This window comes from Helicoverpa armigera, chromosome 9, assembly GCF_030705265.1.
Source record: "Helicoverpa armigera isolate CAAS_96S chromosome 9, ASM3070526v1, whole genome shotgun sequence".
Taxonomy (NCBI): domain Eukaryota; kingdom Metazoa; phylum Arthropoda; class Insecta; order Lepidoptera; family Noctuidae; genus Helicoverpa; species Helicoverpa armigera.
In genome coordinates this window covers 1,527,185-1,550,560 of record NC_087128.1, presented here as the reverse complement: position 1 = coordinate 1,550,560, position 23,376 = coordinate 1,527,185, and the positions used below count along the sequence as shown (strand labels likewise).

The 23,376-nt window shown below is 34.7% G+C and overlaps 1 protein-coding gene and 1 non-coding gene across 2 annotated transcripts; both read left to right on the top strand.

Annotated features, from left to right (window-relative positions):
• Positions 1 to 1,536: 1,536 nt before the first annotated feature.
• Trnae-cuc (transfer RNA glutamic acid (anticodon CUC)) lies at positions 1,537 to 1,608 on the top strand. Its single transcript has one exon. It is a non-coding gene; the product is annotated as a tRNA-Glu (tRNA).
• Positions 1,609 to 4,907: 3,299 nt separating this feature from the next.
• LOC110372732 (23 kDa integral membrane protein) lies at positions 4,908 to 22,343 on the top strand. Its single transcript, XM_021329687.3, has 5 exons — positions 4,908 to 5,141; positions 16,962 to 17,147; positions 18,301 to 18,483; positions 18,681 to 18,917; positions 20,657 to 22,343. The coding sequence occupies exons 1-5, from the start codon at positions 5,079 to 5,081 to the stop codon at positions 20,729 to 20,731; spliced, it is 744 nt and encodes a 247-aa protein (XP_021185362.1). The 5' UTR covers positions 4,908 to 5,078; the 3' UTR covers positions 20,732 to 22,343.
• The last annotated feature ends 1,033 nt before the right edge of the window (positions 22,344 to 23,376 follow it).

The following is a 23,376-nucleotide window of genomic DNA, read 5'->3' as shown; positions in this document are numbered from 1 at the left end:
TATTTTTATGATGTCACTTAATAGTATTTAAGAAGTTTACTGTTAGAATGCATGCTACAAAAGATGCAAAAAAATAACCATCATGCTGAGTTGTATTTAGAGTGGAAGATAACTCGTGGCTAAGATAGTATTATTTAGATGCTCGACGCTTTATTAATTGTGGCTGACTTAGTAATTTAGAAGGCAACATACATTTTTGGGGGCGAATAATGATATTAAAAAGAAGCCTGTTTAATTAGCACCCAATTTTATTTAAATCAGTTCCGTGGCTTAGACGTGAAAGCGTAACAGACAGACAGACAGAGTTACTTTCGCATTTATAGTATTAGTAGGGATTTAGTAGGGATGCCACTCGTTTTCACTGTAGCATAGATTATGCATTGTCAAATTACAATTAAGTCTAGCTTTCCAACAGTGAGTTCCAGATTTTTTTTTAATAGGTTCTGTTCATAAATTACGTACACAGGAATTAAATACTGAACTTTTACTACAACGAGATACTGTAGAGTTTGAATGTAAATAGTTTTTAAAACGCTTTTGTACCTACCTTTATAACTATGTATGTAAGAAAATCTTGGAATTCTACACTTCCCGGTCTTCGATTAGAATTAAATTTTGCACGTTCTGAGTTCTGATGACAATGCATTATTAACCAAAAAACCGGCCAAGTGCGAGTCGGACTCGCGCACGAAGGGTTCCGTACCGTTATTTAAAATCACGTTTGTTGTATGGGAGTCCCCCAAAATATTTAAATTATTCTAGTTTTTAGTATCTGTTGTTATAGCGGCAACAAAAATACATCATCTGTGAAAATTTCAACTCTCTAACTATCACGGTTCATGAGATACAGCCTGGTGACAGACAGACGGAGGGACAGAAGAGCGAAAAGAATAGAGTCCCGAATTACCCTTTGAGTACGGAACCCTAAAAACGTCATTACAAATCAATTTTTGTGGGCACGTTTCTGTAGGCCCCGGCTGTGATTTGTATATCTTTGCTATTTGTATTGCAGGTGTTATACCAGACGTTAGAAGACGGAAAGTCTAATAAAAATAGGGAGCGTCTAGACGGTGCATGTAGCTGGAGCAAGTTAAATTGGATTGTTTCAAACAATTTTTTGGCCAAATCTATTCAGTTTTCAGCGGCCATCTTGGATTTTTATTTCGTAAAGTGCAATGTGTTCTACTTGTCAATCCCTTTCATTTGATATCCATATTGTATAGGTACCTTAAAAATAACTTGTCCGCTATCTTGTATATTTAGCCATGTTGGATTTAAGATGACGTCATATAGCTTAACATGCATTTTCATCCCAACTAAACATGTATGCAAAATTTCAGCTCAATCGGTTGAGGGCAAGTGCCTTAAAATTGAGTTGTAAAATTCCACCCGAACACACATAGAGTTACATACATACATACATTGCAAGTTAAATAAAAGCTTGTACAAAAATGCATGTATACGAGCGTGTCGGGAATTCTAATTCGTATGATAGTCTTTGTTAAATTATATCTTTATTCGCATGAATCAACGATATCCGATATGGTCTAGTGGCTAGGATACCTGGCTCTCACCCAGGAGGCTCGGGTTCGATTCCCGGTATCGGAAGTTCATTTTTTTTAATTTTTATAATATTTCTAATGGTAGATCAGTTAACTCATTTATTTTTAGGTTATCTGCATAGGAATAACCTGAAAATATAACCGGAAAATATTTACGACTTTATCATCGAATTCGAATCGATTCGAAGGTTTTTACCTAAAAGTATTTTACCTAAGCACTATAATTATTATAATACGTAAGTAAGTAGTTATAAAAAATCTTACCTAAGTTAAAACTGTATTCGTGTCAGGTTCAAAGCTCTAGCTTAGGTAACTTAGAACTAAGCTGGGACCTAGGACCGATAAACTTGACTATTTCACATGTAGTTACTTACCTAAAGCATTTAATTTATCACCGGATACCTAACTACTGAAGTAAAAGAGTTTTATTATTAGTTTGAAAAAAAAAACATTCAGACGTGTGTTCACGGTTCTGTATATATTTTTGTTACTGTTACAGCCTTTTTATCGTCCCACTGCTGGGCACAGGCCTCCTCTCATATGGAGGAGGATTGAGCATTAATCACCACGCTTGCTCAATGCGGGTTGGTGATTTCAGACTATATAGTCCAGGTTTCCTCAAGATGTTTTCCTTTACCTTTTTATCAGCCATTGGTGTTCAAGATATACTTAGAAAGTACATACAAACTTAGAAATGTTGCATAGGTACTTGCCTGAACTGCCACACCCTCATACTCGAGAGGCTTGTTCTTTACCCATTAGGCCACCACGACTTTTATGTTTTTGTACTGTCTAAAAATATCGATCAAACATCAACCGTCTTACCACAAAAACTTTCAAACGTCAGTTTAACACTTGTCTAAAAAAATTACAGATTATGACGTTGAAATAATGTCCATTTTGCAGCCACACTTTTTTTAGACAGGTGTTTGACACATGTTAAAGTTTTCATCTTTTGATTTGTAAATTAATGTAGATTGTTATTAAAATAATTTTTAATAGTGGTCTTTATTTTCTAAAATATTTAATTCTCTGAATTAAAATAGAAAGATTTTTACAAAAAAGTTTTTAATCAACTAAAACTGAACTCTAATCTTGAGGTAGTTACGAAAACGTTGACCTTACCGCGGCAAAGTGTTACCAGCGCCAAAGATTTTAACCCCAGAGGTGAAAGTCCGATGTGGTTCAACATTGGTCGCCATGGTAATTTGTCGTATCCATACGGACAAAAAAATCCATAATTACTTATGAAAATAATTTGGAAGCTTAAAGAAACAGCTTCTTGGAACAATATTTTAATAAAATATTACTGAAATATTAAAATTAGTTTTTATAGCCTGCGAGACCAATTTTAGATGTGACATATCAAAAACATCATCCTGAGGGGAAGAAAAATGGGTGACAAGTTTTTATAAAACTACAACTTTTCAACAACCTATGACCATAGCTTAAAGAGATAATTTTTACTAGATATATGAGAAAAATACGCGGATTATGTATAAAGCGCTAGAATACAGGAAAGTAAGTAAATAGCGCTAGTACTGCTACAAATAAAAACATGTATAGTATAGTTGTGACATAGTTTGGTCACATGGTTTTAATCGATTCGTGAGTTGATTCATTGGAACCCAATACATTTCTCCAAATCGATTCAACCATTACGGTAGAGATAGTAGAAAAACATTTAACACATTGGCGTAGTTCAGTAAAAACCTTATTTTACAATGGCTCATTATATTCCTGGTGACTAATAACTTAAAAGTCGACAAATGTTGGCAACAAATAAAATAACTTGCCAGCGATTAAATATTTTCGCGACTATTATAATATGCAAGGTTCAAAATTAAGGGTGTTATAAAAACTAAAAACTAGCAGTTGCGTTTGGGTAGCAAATAAACTATACCAGTCAATTGAAATATTAGGTGAGGAGCTATTTATGTATAATGACTTGGCGACTAATAATGTTAGTTGGGTGGCAAAGATAATATGTTACCAACTATTTCGTGCCGACTAAAAACCCAGTTTCAGGCTTCGCTTTGTGGATAGCTCTAAATATTAAAAGGAGTACAATAAAAAGGAATAAGAGTTAATTATTAATATTGTGTATCATAATTTCATGAAAACGGCGGCAGGTGCGGTGGTATTATCTTACTTGGCGCACTATGAAGATGGTAGAATTTAATTTGGATTCATTTTATTTAGCATATTGCCATTTATAACCTTCAATTAAAAAAACATTGTATTAAAAATTGAAGTTAGTGACGAAAACGAATCGCTGCAAAACCGACTCTACGTAGTCTTGTCTGCCCTACCCCTAGAGTGCAATTCAAAACCGCGTAGGCGCGGAGGGGCGAGGCGGTGGTGAGCGTGAAAACCATCTGCGACTATAAGCTCGTATGGGACCGCCGGAGCCGTGACAGAAGTCATGCTTGCTGCATGTTGCATGCTTATTTCCATGCTATTCACCTATAATTTTGAAAATAACAGCCGCAAAATATTTTTTCTTCATGCCATTTTAGACTTTATTTAAAGCTATTAAAAAGTCGCACAATATATTTAAAATATGAGCTAGTTTATATTTATTCTTCATCCAAACAATTTTAAATTGAACCTGATTTGTATTATTTATGAATGCCCATTTTCTATTTTACTGTCATCATTAAGTTTTCGCTTAGATATTAATTCAGTTGCCAAAAGAAAAACTTGATGCTAGTTTAAATTAAATAATAAAAGATACTCCTTATTAGCTGCCAACCCATTATAAATGGTAGCCACTCTATTATTTTTTTAAACCTATATTCGTTTTACTTAGTCGCCGCGTTAAATACATGCCTTTTACAATAAAAAATGTCAGTGCTCGTGTCTGTGTGATTTAATCGAGTTTTTGTGGAAGCCTTCTTTATCAATACTTTTACGATAGTCGATGTTTTGTCAAAGATATTTTTGTCATTTCATTTTAATTTTGACATAACAGTAATAACTACTTGAACATAAAGTAAGTATCTACTTAGTTATTATTTTCTGTAATTACTAACTAAATATAAAGATGGCACACCCAAAATCTCTAATGCGTATACATGTATTTCTACACCAAAAATAATAAAAGTCAGTCAGCCATGAAGTAAAACGAGGGTTCTTAGGTAACTAACCGCTTAACAATCTTAGACTTGGGACCAATAACCGATCGCCGGTAACAACCGATTAAGAATGATCTCTATCAGTAGTTTACGACGTAAAATTTAAGGGTCGAAGTAATTTGGGGGGAGGTGTTGGTGCGTGCCTACATCCCTCACGCGACTTCACACCACCAAACTCTTGGGGCTACTAAAATACAAAACGGGTCAAACCTCGCCGCATTCAGCCAGAGAGAACGGACGCGAGCGAACGACTGTGTCGCTATTTTAAAAAAAGTTGAATTTCAAATTCGGAACTCCCGCTCTTTGTTTGTCAATTGAACTTGGATTCGAATTTTTAATCAGAATTTGTGATTTTTCTGTGTTTTAAAATACATTAAAGATGGAGGGTTGCGGGATGAACTGCATAAAATATCTTCTGGTTGTCTTCAATGGAATATTTCTGGTGAGTTTCAATTCTTCTATAAACTTTCGTAATCAAGGACGTGGTTTAAAAGTTTTGTGAACGGAAAAGCGACTGTTTGCGAACACAAACAGATGTTTCACACTTCTATTTTAATGAATGGTTATTTTTGTCACCGGTCGCGTGTTTTCGCTCCGTTGCAGCTATCAACAACTTAATTACCGCGAAAAAGTTTTAGGATGTCTTCTATGAACATTTCAGTTATAAATTGACAAAGATTGTAAAATAGATAGTCGCGTGAGATCTGAAAGTCGGTCACGATATTAATAAACATAAACAATCTGTATTTTCGTCTGTGAAATGAAAAGTACTTCATATCGCGAGTTTCTGGCGTTTTATGTACGCATCGCTGAAAATGTCTGCTATGTGAATCAGAGGTTTTGATTTCATTTGTTATTTATTTATTGAGGCTGGCAATTTGCAATTAGGTACTAATTAACATTTTTAGGTACCATGTACGCCTATAACATTAGTTTTGTGAAATTGGCCGTCATTTCATGGAAAAGCTATTACTTATGTAGAAATATTTTAAAGTCAAATAAAAAAAGGCTCTTCTATTTGTGAAGGCTTATGATTATCCGGTGGTAATAAGTAATTTATTTCATGAATAGCAGTCAATATGACATAGGACCTACCTTATGTCCTAACGCTTTACAAAAGTTAATTTTGTAATTAAATACTTACTAAACATGAGGTGTTACATGTTTACTAAAATTCTATAAATTATTGCTTCATTACCATTTTTCTAGTTTAGCCAGTCTTACATAAAGAGACAACACTGATCGGATCATTTAAGGCAACCCAAGGCCTACATATCCACTTAAATGGTTAGACATTGCCAAACGGGCAATAAGGCTCTAGTGTTGTATAACGTTTTTTTATATAAATAATCTGCAGTTTTATATAATGACATGATCTTGTTTTAGAAAAAATAACTTTTCATTTGTTTATTTCGAAAAAGGTGGGCAGTTTTAAAGTGGCGAAAACCCTTTTCTAGTCATTCAAGTGTAGCCTGTCTGTAAATATTAATTAACTGACCGACTCCAAAAACAGGAGGTTCTTTGCGACATAGAACATTGCACTTGGAACACTATAACTTGGTTACGTAACGTTACTTAAAATAATTACAGGGTCCTCTAATTCCAACAATTGCACTTTTTAAGATTCAACCGTTATCTGTTTAGTAATAGTTTTTACAGTATTACCACATATTACTACCTCTATGTATTAAGAAGTTTTATTCACTTACCCATTAGTTAAAATAATGTTAACTTCGGTTTCCTAATTAATAATGTTTTTAACAACTAAAAAAAAATATATGTTCATTTAATGAACTCCTTTGTTACACTATATATCTTAAGAATTGCTAACTAGAAACTGATCATAAAGTTTAAATCGATTTACCTTTAAGAGTCAACACTATATTTCCGTTTTGGTAACGGGAAATGATTTCCAATTAAGGATTTTCCAAGACTATTGATTATTAAATTACGTCTACTGTTTCGGGTTAACCAGGACTAACCAAACTGTTAGGAATACGTAATTATAATACGTACATGATCGTTTGAAAAAGTTATGTCAATTTCTTCCTGATTGATCATGCTTCAAATGCCTTTATCGTTACCTCAAAAGAGTCGCTTTTCGGGGTTTTGTATCTATGATAGTGATAATATCCTGGTGAACCATTTTAGAGACCAGCTCTCGGAACTTCCAGTCCTTTAAATCTTGAGCAGCAACTTCGATGTATTTTTAGCTAAGACCAGCCTTTTTGCGTAGTGTTCTAAAAACTAAGAGTATTTATTCTAGAATCCTTAAAATTAAGACCGAAGATTCACTTTCACAATTGCTTAGATATAGCACTGTATGTACCTACAAATAAACGAGAGAATCAACTACATTATTTAGTAATCTGTAGAGTAGACTTATTATTTTGTAATCACTGCTTTCCGGCTTCTAAATGGTGGTAATCAGTTCGTATCCGGATGCAGGATTATGTATTTTTTGGGTTTTATCAGTTACCTTTTTTCCTGATGCGGTCATACAATGCGGTTATTTGTTAACTAGCATCCTTACATATTTGCTTATGTTTTGTATGCAATATTTGATTATATACCTAAGTCCCAAATAACCATTAAACGATTTATTATAAGATTTTGTGCACCATCGCCTTTAATGCTCAAGTGTTTTCTTCTCCTGGTGCGCTGGTGACTCCGTAGAGTTTTACCAGGATACAATCAGTATCATAGCTACAATCACTCTTTGTCTTGCTTTTGGCTAAAATCTTTCCAGAGGACAATTTGGCCTTCCTTGGCTTAGCACTCATATTTTTCCTTTGCAGGAAGAAAATCTTGGAGAAGCCATAACTTTAACTAAGCGCCTAGACCGCCTGAAATATTGTAGCTAAGTAAATTATACCTGAAGTTTTCATACGAGAACAACCTTGTAATAAGCAATATAGGACTATAGAGCTGTTAGAGCTAACAATTGTAGGTAAATTATTAGTCCTGTAATTGAAGGTGATGGTCATTCTGACTCATATATTCGTCACTGATGATGACCACATGCACCTACAGTACTTGTTCTATGTATTTTTTCTCGTCATTAAATGTGATGACTTCCTCTGCATCATAATTATTTCTTTACAGTGAGATTCCTGTGGTTTCACTTGCGTCATGCACATGGAAACTACTGCCCAAAAACTGGATAAGGATACAAAGAACCCCTTGTCCTTTTGCCAAGGTATAAGCTCCAAGATTTCTAAACCAATTCCTAAAACCCCCTTCATAGAATATCTAAGCGTTTTAAAACCATAGTTGTAGTTACAAATGGACAAGTAATAAAGCATTTAAAACTTGTTTTAATAAACAAATCGATGATGTAAGTGCAGCAGTTTAGTCACGCGAAAGCTTCATTTACTGATGACTGTTATAAACAACTTACTGACCCGGTATGTATGTTATCTATTCTGTTGCATTTTCCATACTATCTTGCATACACTCTTAAAGCTTTGAGGCAAGTCAGGTCAGTGCAGTCAGCAGTAATGGGGTAATCTGGATGTAGATAGTTACGCTTCCTGACAACAGAAAATTCATTTTGATACTGGTCGCCTTAATAGACAGGCAGACAACTTCAGCTTTAATTAGACTATTAATAATATTGGAAAATTAAATGAAATAATTATCTGCGTAGCCTTTTTCCAACTAAGTATCTTGGGGTCGGCTTCTAGTCTAACCATGGGGTGCAGCTGAATATCAATCGCATAGTACTTCAAGTCGATTCAGATGAGTGAGTGCAGTCCGATTCCTGTTTAAAACCATCCCGTGAAGGACGATCACGCTTTTATTGAATTGACTGACAAAAGCCGCGAGCAGGGTTTTCAAAGCAAAATTTCACTGCATTGTATGCTACTGATGTAGCTGCCCGCCCTTTTCTTAAAAAAATATACTATTTATTTGAAATTCACAAATAACGTGTCTTTTTATTTGTAAAATAAATTTACATTTTATTTTTAATTTGAGAGTTGTGCGCACCTGTAATTAACTTATTTACGCAGGACTAACCATAATTGTACACTTATATATGCGAAAGTATTTGTAAATAAGTTGTTGGTGTGCCTTGTAAATAAATAAATAAAATCGGTTCTGTGGATCCAAAAATTATCCCCAACTAAAACATCACAAAGTTTTCCACTTTATAATACCTATTTTGGTAAGTATTGACTTACGAATACTATAAGGGATATTCTAGCCTATTAATATCGAAATATTAACACTTCATCAACGCTAATCTACCTAAAAGCTAACGACATTAAGGCTGACATGTCATTGTTATAAAGTAATTAAAATTGATTTACTTACAAGTAGAATTTTCCGTTGTTGGATATTCCCTTTAAGTTATTGATTGCCATTTTCTTAATTTGTATTTCACACAATTTCTCGCGTGAACTATTTATCGCACTTGCAAGTATAAAAGTACCCTATGTCCTTGCTCAGGCAGGGATAGGGGTAGCAAATTTCAATTAAACCAGAAGTTTTACCCCCGCACTCTGAGACATTTAATGATTACTTAAGTCACTCCTCAGTGACGGATTGTCAAAGAAATCCTTCACTAAGGAATGGCTTGAGTTTTATGAATCATATCTTTAATAACAGCTTCAGTTACTTAAACATGGTATTATTTATCTTGTTCTAAGCCAGCCTATTACGTAAACACCATGTAAACCCCGTGACCTAGGTACAAAGATACGTCTGACAAGAAATAAATACTGCAATTACATTACAAGAAGCAAACGTGACAAGTATTAATTCTCATATTATTGTTGCCGTCTAAAATACAAGGAAACATCTATTATATCTCTTATTAATTAAGTGTAATAAATAATAAAATCATTACCTACTTCTCTGGAGCAGGATAAAATAATATTATTTAGTGAATCATTCGATGAGGATATAGATACTTATTTGTACCTTTGTAATTTAGGTACGTCACATTATATATTAGAAAGATGGCTAGGTATATCAGTCTGGCTGTATCACTGTGACACACTAGTACCTAGTTTTTTTGATTAAAATCAGCAAATGGTCAGCGACCAGAGTATCGGACTCTTACTGACCGAAAAACCACTATATCAGAGCGGCAGCAACTCTTTCGAACAATCCCACAGCCCCGGCAATATGGGTAGGATAAGCGACAGATACGTACTTTAAGTATTTTAGACGTTAATTATGTGTCACGTTAAGCTTATATTTTGTCAAAAATTCGGGCGAAAAAAAAAACGAAAAAAAAAGCGTTAGCAAGCGGTCTTTTTCGCTAAATGGCAAAAGTCACCCTTACATCACAGACAAAATCATAACAAACAGATAATAAAATCATCCTTGAAACGAAATCAAAACACTACTCAAAATATTAAGATGATTATAAAATATTTTGACAACCCTGACCCGTTGGATCACATTGCGTAGTGCACGAGACTAATGTCATAATGGCTTATTTATTCATCGGCTTAGTCGAAGCGCCTCCACGCATCTATGTCATTCATTATAGTACTATAAAGTAAAATGGATGAACACACCTCTGTTTTATTCCACAGAAATAATAAAATGGAGAAATCAAATTAGAAATACTGCTTAATCGAAAGAAACGAAAAATTCAAGATTTATTTCAAATTCAGTCTTTGTTTTCTTTTAAATAAACTGAGCAGTTAGTTTGAAATAAGAAAAACTGTTTTCGTCATAGGTATAGGTCATAGGTAAGTACATGAGAAAAATACAAACATACGAATGGAGAACCTCCTTTTTGGGAAGTCGGTTAAAAATAATAAAAACTTATTTCCAAACTATGAGTTTACAAGAAGTAAAAAAATTAACAGTTTAGAAACGACCAACGCGAAGAATTACTTAGTCAAATCAAAAGAAACTACGGACGTGATTTGTAAATGTTTACGCTTGAGTCGTCAACCACACATTTGGGATTTTGGTCATGTGTACTCATGAGGGGCATTGTTTAGACTGTTAATGTTACACGTGGGTAAGCGCCGTAGGTTAGAACGCCATTCAAATAAACAGACAGTTATTTATTTTTACCTGAAGTTGACTAAAGTTATCGAATACACACCTTTTTCCCTTTCGAATTCTTTATCTGATGTAGTTCATTCATTTTTATCAGCCAATTTAAGTCTCCTGCTGATCGTAAAGCTGCCTCAACGAGCTCCGGCTGCCCTCTTAATTAGATGCCTAATACTTAATTAACCTATCTTACTTATCCTTCTAATCTTAATTAATTGCCATTAATATCACGATGTTCCCAGTATCAAAACATAGACTTCAGATATGTTCTCAATTATTTCTACCCGTGTCACCTTTCCCATAAATATAATCACCACTTTGTTTGAAGTTACGGTATGTAGCAAAAGCTATGTTCAGTTTAACATACACTCCCACTGAAACTCGCGTGTCAAGCTGTAATATTGTAGGTATAGGCGCTACCAACATAACAATGATTTCATAAGTTAAAACCTGAAAGTTCACCACTTCCTACAGACGTTAATTTGACACAAAAATTATTCTAGGTATCGATTCGATCGCCATGGAATATTTCCAATGCTCCAAAATGTCCAAATGTCATTATAATGATCAGTTCCATGAAATAGTTAATGGATTCTCACCTTTAATGTTGTATGAAGATTTATATTCTGACCAACTTGGGGTGGTTTGACCTGTAGCCTGTCCATCAATCATTGGTCTGAACCAATCGATACTCGTTAATGCATTTCTAGGTAAATTGGACGATATTTTGTTTACCGATCACTTTGTTAACGCTAAAAGGCGAAATTCTATTCGAAGAAGAACGACCTATATAATAGAAAAATAATGTATTTGGGTAGATATATGCATATCTCCCCTCTTCTAAAACTAATAGAAAGTAAAAAGATTGACTGAAAAAAAAACTGTAAGAAATGAAAACAACATCTTAATTGTAGACTGAACTTTCAGTAATTAAATAAGTGACCTAATAATTAAAGCATATTTGCAGCTGATTACGTAGAACAATATTACACAAACATTAATGATTCACATTAAAAGCTAGACGGTATATTTTTGAAACAACACTATAACCGGGTCGTGGAATTGGGTCATGCCCGAGAAATATGACAGCGTTCGATATCACACTATTTCGTGGTGGACCTATTCGAGTACAGCTGATGGTGTCCCTGTATGAGTACAGTTGACATTGTCTTTATTTGAGTACAGTTGACGGCGAGGACTATTGTGAACTATGACAAGTCCAGTGACCATGGGTAACAATAGACAACTCTGTTTATTACACACAGGTAGGAGTCGTAGATGAGTCAGAGAATCTCTACGCCTTTGAATATAGACCCTTATATTATTAGTATGTATATAGAATCTATAGGCATATGTATTCAGTATTTATAATTAAATAGAAGTATTTTTATCTCTTTGGTAATTTCTATAAAAAACCGTTATCACTAGTATAGCTGCTTATATCTCCGCGAAAGTGCTGAAACACGATTCATTATCCAACTTTAAAGTCGATTCATCGTCCTTTCGTCTTCATGCATTCATTTGTTGTGCCCATTCAAACATTACGATGTTGCTTAAGGAAGCTGAATAACACGAGCAACAGCTATATCAAAAGTACTATCCCACCAAAAACATTAAATGTATAAAAAAGCCAAGCCTCTACGCAATTCTTCCACCGTAAAAAGTTTTGAGATCGCATAGAAGCCAAGTCCTGTTCAACTTTATTTACAAAAGTATTATTTAACTACTGAGTGACAAAATAGAATACTGATGTCATGAGATGCTATCGCGTTCTTGCAACAATTAGGCCAATTTACTGAAACAACAGATGTTCAACAGATTTATATAGGAACAACTAATTTCAAGGTTCCTTGAGTACTATAGTGTGGGACACTTATTGCATTACGTCTTCATTGCTTTTAAGATCATCTGTTGACGTGATGGTCAATGTCAAAAGATTTTATGTGGTCGTCCTTGTTGGGTTCAACTTTATATTATCTATTTAGGCTTAGTGTATTTTGTATGTAGTAACAATGTAGGTACAATACAAAGTGCGGTCTTCATCTTTCCTTACATAAATATCATTGACGTGTCTAGAAGCTTTGGGCTTCCATATATTTCACCATGGACTACCTTCTAGGTTTTGGTTTCTATTGTCATGTGCCTATAAGTAAAATTATATCTTCCTTCATGTTCATTTCTTAATCTTACTAACATACGAATCGATATCATTCTGTCCGTACAGCAGCAATTATTATTTCCAATACTTTTTGCGCTGACTAATTAATATTTATTAACTTTCGCTCTTTATTTATGACTACATTGTCAATCAAGAGTCGTGTTTTTATTTCGTCCTCATTACCATTGTGTTTATGGACGAAAAGCATCTTTCCCCGCCCATCTTTGATTGACAACATGTCCGTTTTTGTATTGATTTCACCGCTACTTGTAATACTGCTTTCAATTTGCTATAAACATCTTCATGCTGCTTATTTACGAAGTTAAAGGACACTAATAGAACTCTTACTCTGTAGTTTCGCCTATGGTGGCTTCGAACATCGAGTTCGAATTTCGAGTCTCTCTATGCAGAAACTATTTTTAGGTAACAGCAGGGTCTCGAGGGGTATGGAACACATGTGAAACTGCGCGTTAAATTTAATTGTAAGCCGGCATTAAGTTTGGTGAGAACGAAAACGTGAGTGAAATAAGAGATAAGTACACTCATTTTGACTATTGACACAGACTGAGGAAACTTAATCTGTGGGATTGACGAGACAATCTGTCTTCGACTTAGTCAAGTAAAACGAATGAAATAGAGGATGATGAGTCATTTAAAATTATTTTTACGGATTACGTTTTTACGACTATCTGCCATGGCTATTAAAGTAGCCGGTGGTTATGGCGATGAAATCATTTCAACACGTGAATAGTGCATCAGATGAATCTAACAGCGACGTCAGCAGAGACTGAGTTCTACCATAGTCAAAAAATCACCAAGTTTAACCTGCTGTTTATGTAAATTAAATCAATAATTCTTTCTTACTTCAGAGGTTGTTTTAAAGCAACAGCAAAAAAGCTAAAGAAACAATAATCGTGGGCACATTCCTATTGTTTAAATAACTGTTTGACAGAATGATGTAATAGCTATACATAGGATTGTAGATACATGTACACATACACGTATATTACGGAATTGATGACGTCATCGGAACAGCCAGACGATCATTGTGACATAAAGATGTATAAAATCTACCGTAGAAATAGATGGTGCTACTAAACTTGGTTGTCACACTTATTAGAAGTGCTTGTTCTCGTAAAACTTACTTTATCGATTGTTTTATTAACGGGGTTTTGTTGTTGTACAAACAAATATCCTTGACAGCGGTATTACACTGTCGGTTTTTTTCGCGCACAGCTAAACTGAACATACATATGTAGGATGTACCTACTTGTTATAAATTCCGAGCGGCAAAAATCTGTCACTCGGTTTTAAACATCATCTTTCACACAGGATGGTTGAATGATGTTTTCTACTACTGCTTTTGTTGTAAAATATTTCCCGATACGCGCACAAAGTTCTTTAAGGCCATTTACAGTACGTAGATAAGTATTGACTTTGGCTCTTAATTATCTCGTTATAGAAAGCATTGAGACACTTTCTTATTTTCCATCCATCTTACCGTTTTCTTATATTACCTATAAGTACTTGTAGATCTAAAATTATGAGTGCGTGCAACTTGCATAGTCGATAAAGGGTCTCTTGAACGTAGATATTTCTGTAAATGGTTCTCATAAATAAATATAAAAAAAATATATTCATAATAAAATAGTTCTACACTTTCTCGCACAGTACCGACCTAGTTTTGTAATTAAATTCAAATACTGGTACTTTGATAAAAACTAGCGAGTCAGCAAATATAAATAGAATTACTATGTAGTATGTAGGACGCGCCTGTTGACATTGAACGAAATACCCATAGCTGTACAATACCTTGGACCATGGAAACCATGACGTTATAACTGCACCATAATTGTATTGAAATTATGCATTCGTTCACACACTGTATAACATAAAAAATAAGTAATTTTTAGTTAAGAGTTTAATGATAATTTGGGATTTTCAAAATGTGTGTTAAGACTTTACATCATCATTCTTATCATAATCCTCCAAGCCTTTTTCCCAACTATGTTGGAGTCGGCTTCCAGTCTAACCGGATGTTGCTGAGTACCAGTGCTTTACAAGGAGCGACTGCCCTATCTGACCTCCTCAACGCAGTTACCCAGGCAGTCCAATACCCCTTGGTTAAACTGGTGTCAGACTTACTGGCTTCAGACTGCCAAGAATGTTCAATGACAGCCGACATTTTTTTTATAATATGCATATTATTAAAGTAGAATATTTATTAGCTGAGTTGTTTTAGGACATGCTGTTGTAATCCGGATAAAGAGACATCTAATACAGTCGGTTCTGCACGTTTACCAATGGTCTACGGTCGATTAAAAACGTTAAAAATAAACAGCTCGTAAAAACGTCATGTTATTACTATAACATTATTTTTATACTGCCGACATCTTATAAATGCAATTGTGCAGTAAAATTAAATTTAAAAAATATATTATTATTGTATCGTAAATAGTCCAATCCATTGTTGCCTGGAAATAAATATGTAATGTCATAGACTATGACTATACTAATACTATAAAGCTGAGAGTTTTTTTGAACATTTAACATAATCTCAGGAAATACCTAGGTACTTGTCTGATTTAAATAATTCTGTCATTGATAGATAGCCAATTGATCGAAGAAGGACGATAGTGAATCCACTGGCAAAATCTAGTACCTACCATAATAAAATGCATATAAACTAACGTAGTAAATGTCAGGACAGGAAGCGCAGTGATCGGAACTGCGATTTAATTTATTTGCGAATGAATTCTTCACAAGGTCGTATACAAAGTGACATTAGTAACAATGTTGGGTTGATTATCATACTTTACTCGACTCCCGGTGATTATAAAATAACTAACGCTGTGATTTATACATAGCTGACAGTTCAAAATTAAAACAGAACTTAGGTTCTGTTTTAATTTTGAACAACTATACTAATAACTAACTATAAATAATTTAATTTTGAACTGTTGTTTTAATTTTCTAAAAAATATACACTGGCGGCCTGAAGGAAATTAAAACCTGTGGTCCTGTTCCTTTTATTATAAACTGAATAAACTGAGCTAGCACCTGCAAAAAATATTTCTTTGTAACTATAATTCCTAAATTCTGGAAGAACCTTTGAAAAGGATTAAACATTTAAGAGAATTCATTGACTCAAAGACTGTCCTATGGCCAACCTGCAGCGTTTAAAAAAATCGAGATCATCTATGTATTTCTAATTCAGTTTATGGCCCATTTCCTTGGCATCACATCGCTGTAGGGCAGCGTGACCCATTTTTATGGCCTATAAATTACAACACAGACAAACACTGGCCACTAGCAATGTGTAAGATTTATGACGAAATATTCTAAATCTTGATATTTCTATTCAATTGTTTTTCGAGTAAAATAACATCACGTAACTACTACTATTGACACTATTAACCAATGTGTGAAAATGACGTAACACGTGGACGTGGCAAATAGCAATCGGAAATTGCTACTAATTGATGACACCTACGTGATATTGCAGCCGAATTTTGAAATATTTGGCCTTAAAAATAATGAGAAGCTGGTGGCTCAGTAACCAACTAACTGATAGGTGACTATCTATCATCTTCTTATAATCTGTCATTGAGCTCGCTAAAGCTGTTATTTTGATTCCTAAACAGAAGCCATAAGTTACATAAAAAAACAAGACGACCTGGCACTTTTCTAATCCGACTAAATTCATATATTAGCGCTACATTAATTTGTAGAACTAAGTTCTCCACAATAGAAATAGCACACACCTGGTGGCTGGGTACCAGTTAATACTTAAAATAACAGTGGTGTAATAATCAAAGGCAAACCAAGTCAATTTACTTAAATACTAGCCGTTTTCCCGCGGTTTCACCCGCGTCCCGAGGGAACTACTGCCCGTGCCGGGATAAATAAAGCCTATGGCACTCATTAACATTGTAGCTATCTATCAGTGAAAGTATTTTGGAAATCAGACCAGCGAGCGGTTTCAAAGATCACCCCTACATACAAACTTACAAATACCTCTTTATAATATTAGTATAGATTGACTGACCTTAAGTAACAAGCATTATTTTTGTTTCCCAGATCTTCGGCATTGTGATCATAGCTGCAGCATGCGTGGACATGGGCATGATCAAGGGTTTCGCCGGCATGGAGCCGACGGGCCACGAGACCGATGCGTTGCTGATCGCCATTGGAGTTCTCATCATCATCATCGCTGCGTTTGGCTGCTTCGGGGCGTGGAAAGAGAGTCCTAAGCTGTTGTATATTGTGAGTTTACACTTTCTGTAACTCCGTGTAACGGTATGGTTATTGAATAAGATTTTCTAATATTCTCTCGTATCCTGGAAACCAGGTTCTTCGTGTTCCATAATGTAACTATATCAGTACAGCATCTTTATCGTACAAAACTGTGATCCATGTTTAAGGAAGAAGTCCTTTCGTATCGAAAGCATAAAATGATTTAATTTAATTTTCAAGCGACTCATGTCCGAATTCGTTGGCCATGGTGACGATATTTAGTGTAACCTTGAAACAAATAATATGATCTACGAATCACCAATAGAAGCGTTAATTGAACAGTAGACCGTGACGGAACGGACGCCGTGCCTTGCGTACTAAGTTTTTATTTCTCTGATTTGTATGACTACCATGGAGTTTTATGATTCGGTGGCATGGGTACCCCTACTTGTGAATCAAGGTCGTATCCTATCCTCTGATTAAAAAGAGTGTGCTTGAATTGGACCTTGACAAATGTCATAGCGTTTCCTATACTTTCTTGATTTATTAAGGACTTTTTTTGCCTGGGTCCTCTAAGCTCTGCCGTCTATCTGTGGAATCGTTACACACAAACTTGGAATAGCATCTATGATATTAGTTGGCATCGTCGAACCAACACTCAAAAGTTTCGTTTCTGCTTCGAAACTTTAATATCACGAACCAGTTTACTGCGTTCTGGTATCTAATTAAATTCTCTGTAATCTGGTAGTTACTAGGCCAATACTTCTGACCCACCTACACAAGGCGTGACTTTCGCCTATATTTCAATATTGACCCAAAAACGCAATTGGTCATGGACGGGTCTCGGTATGGTAATGATGTGGGCTGCCTGATGAACTGTTGTACTGACGGCAAATGTCCCATTGTTTTGTATGTGACAGCATATTATTTCTTTAATGACGTTGATTAAGATAAGAGTAGTACTGCTACGTAATGGGTATGTCGATATTGAGCTATTATGGGAAATGAAAAAATTGAAATTCTAAATTGGCTTCTAAAGTCCGAGTAAAACGTCATTTAACGATGCAATAATGATTCTAATACGGGTGTGAAACAATAAAAGTAAGAATACAAGCACGTACTCGTATATCAATTTAAGGTGTATTACCATCAATTCTATAATGTTGCTTTCACGCTTTCTCAGTTCGTCGGCTGTCTGATCATCATCATACTCCTGGAGCTGTCTGTTGGCATCGCCGCAGCTGCCTTACGTCCTCAGATCGAGGGAACCTTGAAGTCCCAGCTGCGAGCCTCGTTCATCAAGAACAAGTCTACCAAGGAGGAAGATTCTACCTACAGGGAGTTCTGGGACCGCATTCAGATGAACGTAAGTTAGTCTGGATATTAACAAATGTTCAATGTCCATTGGAATTTAGAGCTAAATCCGTTTAAAGCCACAGTCAACTATAATTTATCGTTTGTGGTACTTAAACTATTACACTATAATAAAAGGAGGGTTTTTTTTGAAGATGATAACAACATCTTTTCTGTGCTTAATTTTTCAAAATCTCTCTCTGTTTTCAGTTGGAATGCTGCGGCATCACCGGTCCTGACAACTACGTGGCTTCAGAGCCCCGCATTAACCCTTCTTTCAGCTGCTGCCCCAACGACGGAACCGACCGCTCCGCCGAGATCAAGCGCTCTGACTGCCTTTCCTCTGAGAAGTATTACAAAGAGGGATGTGAAGACAAAGTCCTGGGAACAGTGCATAGTGCTGGCATGACTGTCATCGTTTGCGGAATTCTGTTCTGCTTTTTGGAGGTCAGTATCTTTAAACATTGTCTCAGTAGTTAGTTATAAATTCTTCTTCATAAGCTGTTCTTAAAAACCTATATCTGGTAGGACTAACGGATATAAAATCTTTTGAATCTGACTCTTAAAGAGCTCATGGTATGGTAATCAATATAGGACTGGAATTTGGTAGTCATATGCGTTAAGCTATAGGCCATTGACATGGTTCACATTAGGTTGCTTGCGTCCAATTATAGTTATTAATAACTAAATAGCCAAGTCCCTTAATGATATTCAGAAATAATAAGGCAGAATTTATTTTCCCATTTGAGCCTCACATTTATTATACATATACTAAGCCATCAGGACACCACGCCCCCCACAGATTTTCAGCCAAAAATAACGAAACATGCGTAACGCGAAAAAATATTCAGAAGCTTTTACTGTTAAGTTTAAGTAGTTATTTAAATGAGCTCCCTAATGTACCTTTGCATGTTCAAACAACATTCACGTGGCGTGAGTGTTTGTTAATCACACGACCAATCTTATTCACTAGGCTATCACGCGTTAACTCACTAGGTTAACACTTCTGAAAGATTTACGTGGTAATGGAACCATGGAAAACGTTTAATTTCTTCTAAGGGGTTTTTGGGTCAGGGTTATAACTGTGATGGTTCTTGTGTGTATACAATTAAAGATTCCTTGTAGTTTGTATTGGAAGGAACTATGCAAGTTTACATGATCCCATCTTAAAATGTTAGTTTTTGTGTAATAAAACTCCTGAAATATAAATTAAAAAGTTCATCACTATTAAACATTACCTACATAACTTCATCGAGAGATCTAGTACTTTCCTAACAATAATTTAACATGTAAATGAATTCGCAACACTATAGTTACACTCTCTGACGTCACAAAGGTCACGCTATACCAGAATGTAAAACTCCACAATCAGAAATCTCTGACCTAGGCCGGGCTGTAACCGCTTTCCTTTATTGAACATCGAGGCTAATCTAGATGACCCCTTTGCATGCCTTACCTAGGCAACATAAAGAAATATTTCCTTCAGCCCCTTTTAGATTTAGGCTTACAGATAAGCCACAGAATTTGTAGGGTAACAAATACGAAGGTGCTATTTCGAACTGGTCACAAAAATAATGGTGACGAAAGTGTTGTGTGCTAGATTTACAGTTCGTCATCATTGTTCAAGGCTGTATGCATGGGTGAAAGAATATTAATTATGTTTTAGGTAAACGATGTCATATTTCGTTATTATGTTCCCTTACTATGTAGCAACTACATAATATTATTGTACTGTACTGGGCTGTATAAGAAGAGAATTGGTTGGTGCTCATTGGTTGAGGCCATTAACATTGAAATGGAAGGTCTATGTCCAGCAGTGGACGACAATAATATATATGAATGAACGAACATAGCGATAGTAGGTACATCGCTAAACATTGACTTTCGTTGATTTTAGGAAAACTATCTCGAAATAATCGAGTAACTGTTACTGCCTTTTTTTGTCGTCCCACTGTTGTGCACAGGCCTCCTCTCACATGGAGAAGGATTGAGCATTAATCACCATTCTTGCTCAATGCGGGTTGGTGAATTCAGACTTTTATAGTCCAGGTTTCCTCAAGATGTAATAAGTATCGAGTCTATAAAGCAATTTTTGGAAAATTGCATACGGTCGGATCAGTGCTTTGTAACCACAGTAGGTACATATTATATTCATTATCATTTTTATGTGTTTTCGTATGTTTCAGGTTGCAGGCATTGTCTTAGCTCTATGGCTAGCACACTCCATAAAAACTCAAGGGAAAAGCCGGGAAACTGCTTAATTCTACACCATAGACATCACAGAATATATTTCAAATGCATTGCACAATAGTCGTAAGTTCATAAGTAAAAATAATGTAAGTTACCTTATTTATTTAAAGAATAGAATCTATTAGAATTTAAAAAATTGAGATGACGTCATATTTTATAAAAAAAGTATACCTACAATTGTCGTGCACTTATACAATTTGACCTCAAAGCCGATATTGACGTTAAAATTGTATAAAATTGAGATAAAAATATAAAAGAGATATGTACTTATTAAATTATTCCATTTTAAAAATTTCAGTGTAACAAGTACATTTCTTTTAGAAATCTCGCTTAGGACCCTCTATAGTCTATTATTAAATGTATGTAGACAGAAGTCTCAATATGTAGTAATTTTAGTTGTACCTACAATGAAACCAAAGCTGTAATAATAATTAACATATCGTAACAATATACTTAGGTAAATTGTTCTACACACCTAAATAAAATAATATATCCTTGATTTATTAACGTCGACACTATGACATTTTTTAAATGACGGGAAAACAAGATTTGTGAGAATTTTCCCATAAATTAACAAAAAAAATGTTTAATTTTATCTGCCTATACTTATTTTCAAGAGAAAAATGTCTTCGTGAAATATTTTTAAACCCAAAGAAGAGATTATCTTTATTTCACTTTTTGGCAGAATACTATATTTATATATTAGTCGGAATAGTTTAATCGTTGCAGTGATGCCAAGTGCAAACGGCGTCTATATTTAAATAGATTGAAAGAGTCACAACATGTACAAAAAGAGTAAAAACACACGCGTAGTGAATGTTAGCTATAAAAGTGTTGAAGAAAAACGTAAAACAGTTTATTGTATGTCGTTTATCACAAACCACGTGCACATAAAACGTGGGTATCGTTTCTTGTCGTTGCGATATTTCTCGATATGTTTGCCGCCAATTCCATTTGTGACGTTCTTGGCAAAAAAGCAAAATATTTGAACTAGAATACAGCTAGTATTAGTATAAAATAAAAAATAGGCATTTTATTACTAAGTTTAACCACATATCGTGTGAGTATTGATAATGCTTTACTAGTCATTAAATTAACATTATCCATAAGCTACTATTGTATGTACAAATCCCACCATGTGTTTAACTTCATTCGAAAATTCATTCCTTGAATAAAAATTAGAATTTAAGTTTATACTTTCTTGTAAATGTTGTTATCTTGTGAACTTGATAGTAAAAACAAAACATAATTTTGTGGCTTCAATCTCTACATCACTAGAATTTGTATTAAGTATACAGGGTGACAAATGTAAAAAATGTTTTTGTGCTTTTAAAGCATATTCAGGCTGAGTATACGGAATTCAAACATTAGTCAACACAATTTTAGAATATTAGAGTATTGTATTTATACGTAGTTTTAAAATCAGTTAAAAAGTAACAGTAATTTTCAAAGCATTTAAATTTTGTAACCCTGTATAACTTGCTCAAGTTTTTTTAAAACACTAGTTTCAGGTTCAGTCGTAGATTGAATAAAATGGCAATATTATTACATAATTATAAAGTCTATTAGTGTTTAATGAATGTTGAAATAGATTTTCTTAAAATAAAGTATCTGTGTTCCATATCTGTCGTTTGTTATTTAATTCTGTGCCTTTGAAAAAAAACCGCTTTCATGAGATAACTTTGCCAGCGTGATGTTGACTACTATCGAGTAAGCAACGTTTTAACAAAAAATTGTAACCTTAACCATCGAGCATGACGCATCAAATGGCTGACTTCAGAGTGCAAATATAATTGGGCGAGCACCTAGTATCCCTCAAAAACTTACACCAATATACAAATTAACTTAGAATTGGCTGAAAACAACACTTTTTAAAGTAAAATATTACATGAGACGGCCTCCAAAAACGGCTACCCTTAGTTTCCACACTTCCTAAGTGTTTGGCTAGGAAGAAGTGACTCACAAACTCCTCAGTAAAGCTTGTAGAGATGAAATCATTTTATCGATCGATGATAAAATAAAAATAAAAAAAATAAAAAAAAATAAAAAATATCGATTGACGTTGGTGACTACACGAGCGTAAGTGCCAATCGTTCCGATTTACGTCAGCACGCTCCATCAACTGTGGAATGGAACTTTACGATGAATATTGATTTGTAAATTAAAAAAAGCATAATAATAAAAAAGGTAATAGAAGGTGTTACATCACTTTATTGATGTTCGTCATAATGTCGACAAATATGGCGATTGTCTAAAGGTACGGTAAGGTAGGTGATTGTCTAGACGGGCTACATTTTAGTGCAAAATGTAGCTGCTACACAGCTAGCAATACCAGCTAGACTACGCAATATTGCAATAATGTACTGGGATTATTCGCCAAACATTTTCAGTCGCCACATATTGCCTATTGAGTAGACTGATTACCTTAATATTGTCGCTATGTATAGAAATGGTATTGTGCATCTCCTTTTAATTTTCTTTTTAGGTACGAATCTACAATGCCTCTTATTTCTTTTGTGGCTTTAAAATAATATAGCTAACCGCTAGCCTAAGCCTCTTCGACGAATGTGATTCCGTCAGCCATTGTGGCCCGTTTATGTAAATTTTTTCCAACATTACAGCAGCATATTGCACAAAAATGAATCCCTTCTAAATT

Coding starts and splice junctions, on each gene's coding strand:
- LOC110372732 (XM_021329687.3), top strand. CDS start 5,079: ATGGAGGGTTGCGGGATGAACTGCATAAAATATCTTCTGGTTGTCTTC. Junction 17,148..18,300: donor GTCCTAAGCTGTTGTATATT/GTGAGTTTACAC, acceptor ACGCTTTCTCAG/TTCGTCGGCTGTCTGATCAT. Junction 18,918..20,656: donor TTCTGTTCTGCTTTTTGGAG/GTCAGTATCTTT, acceptor CGTATGTTTCAG/GTTGCAGGCATTGTCTTAGC.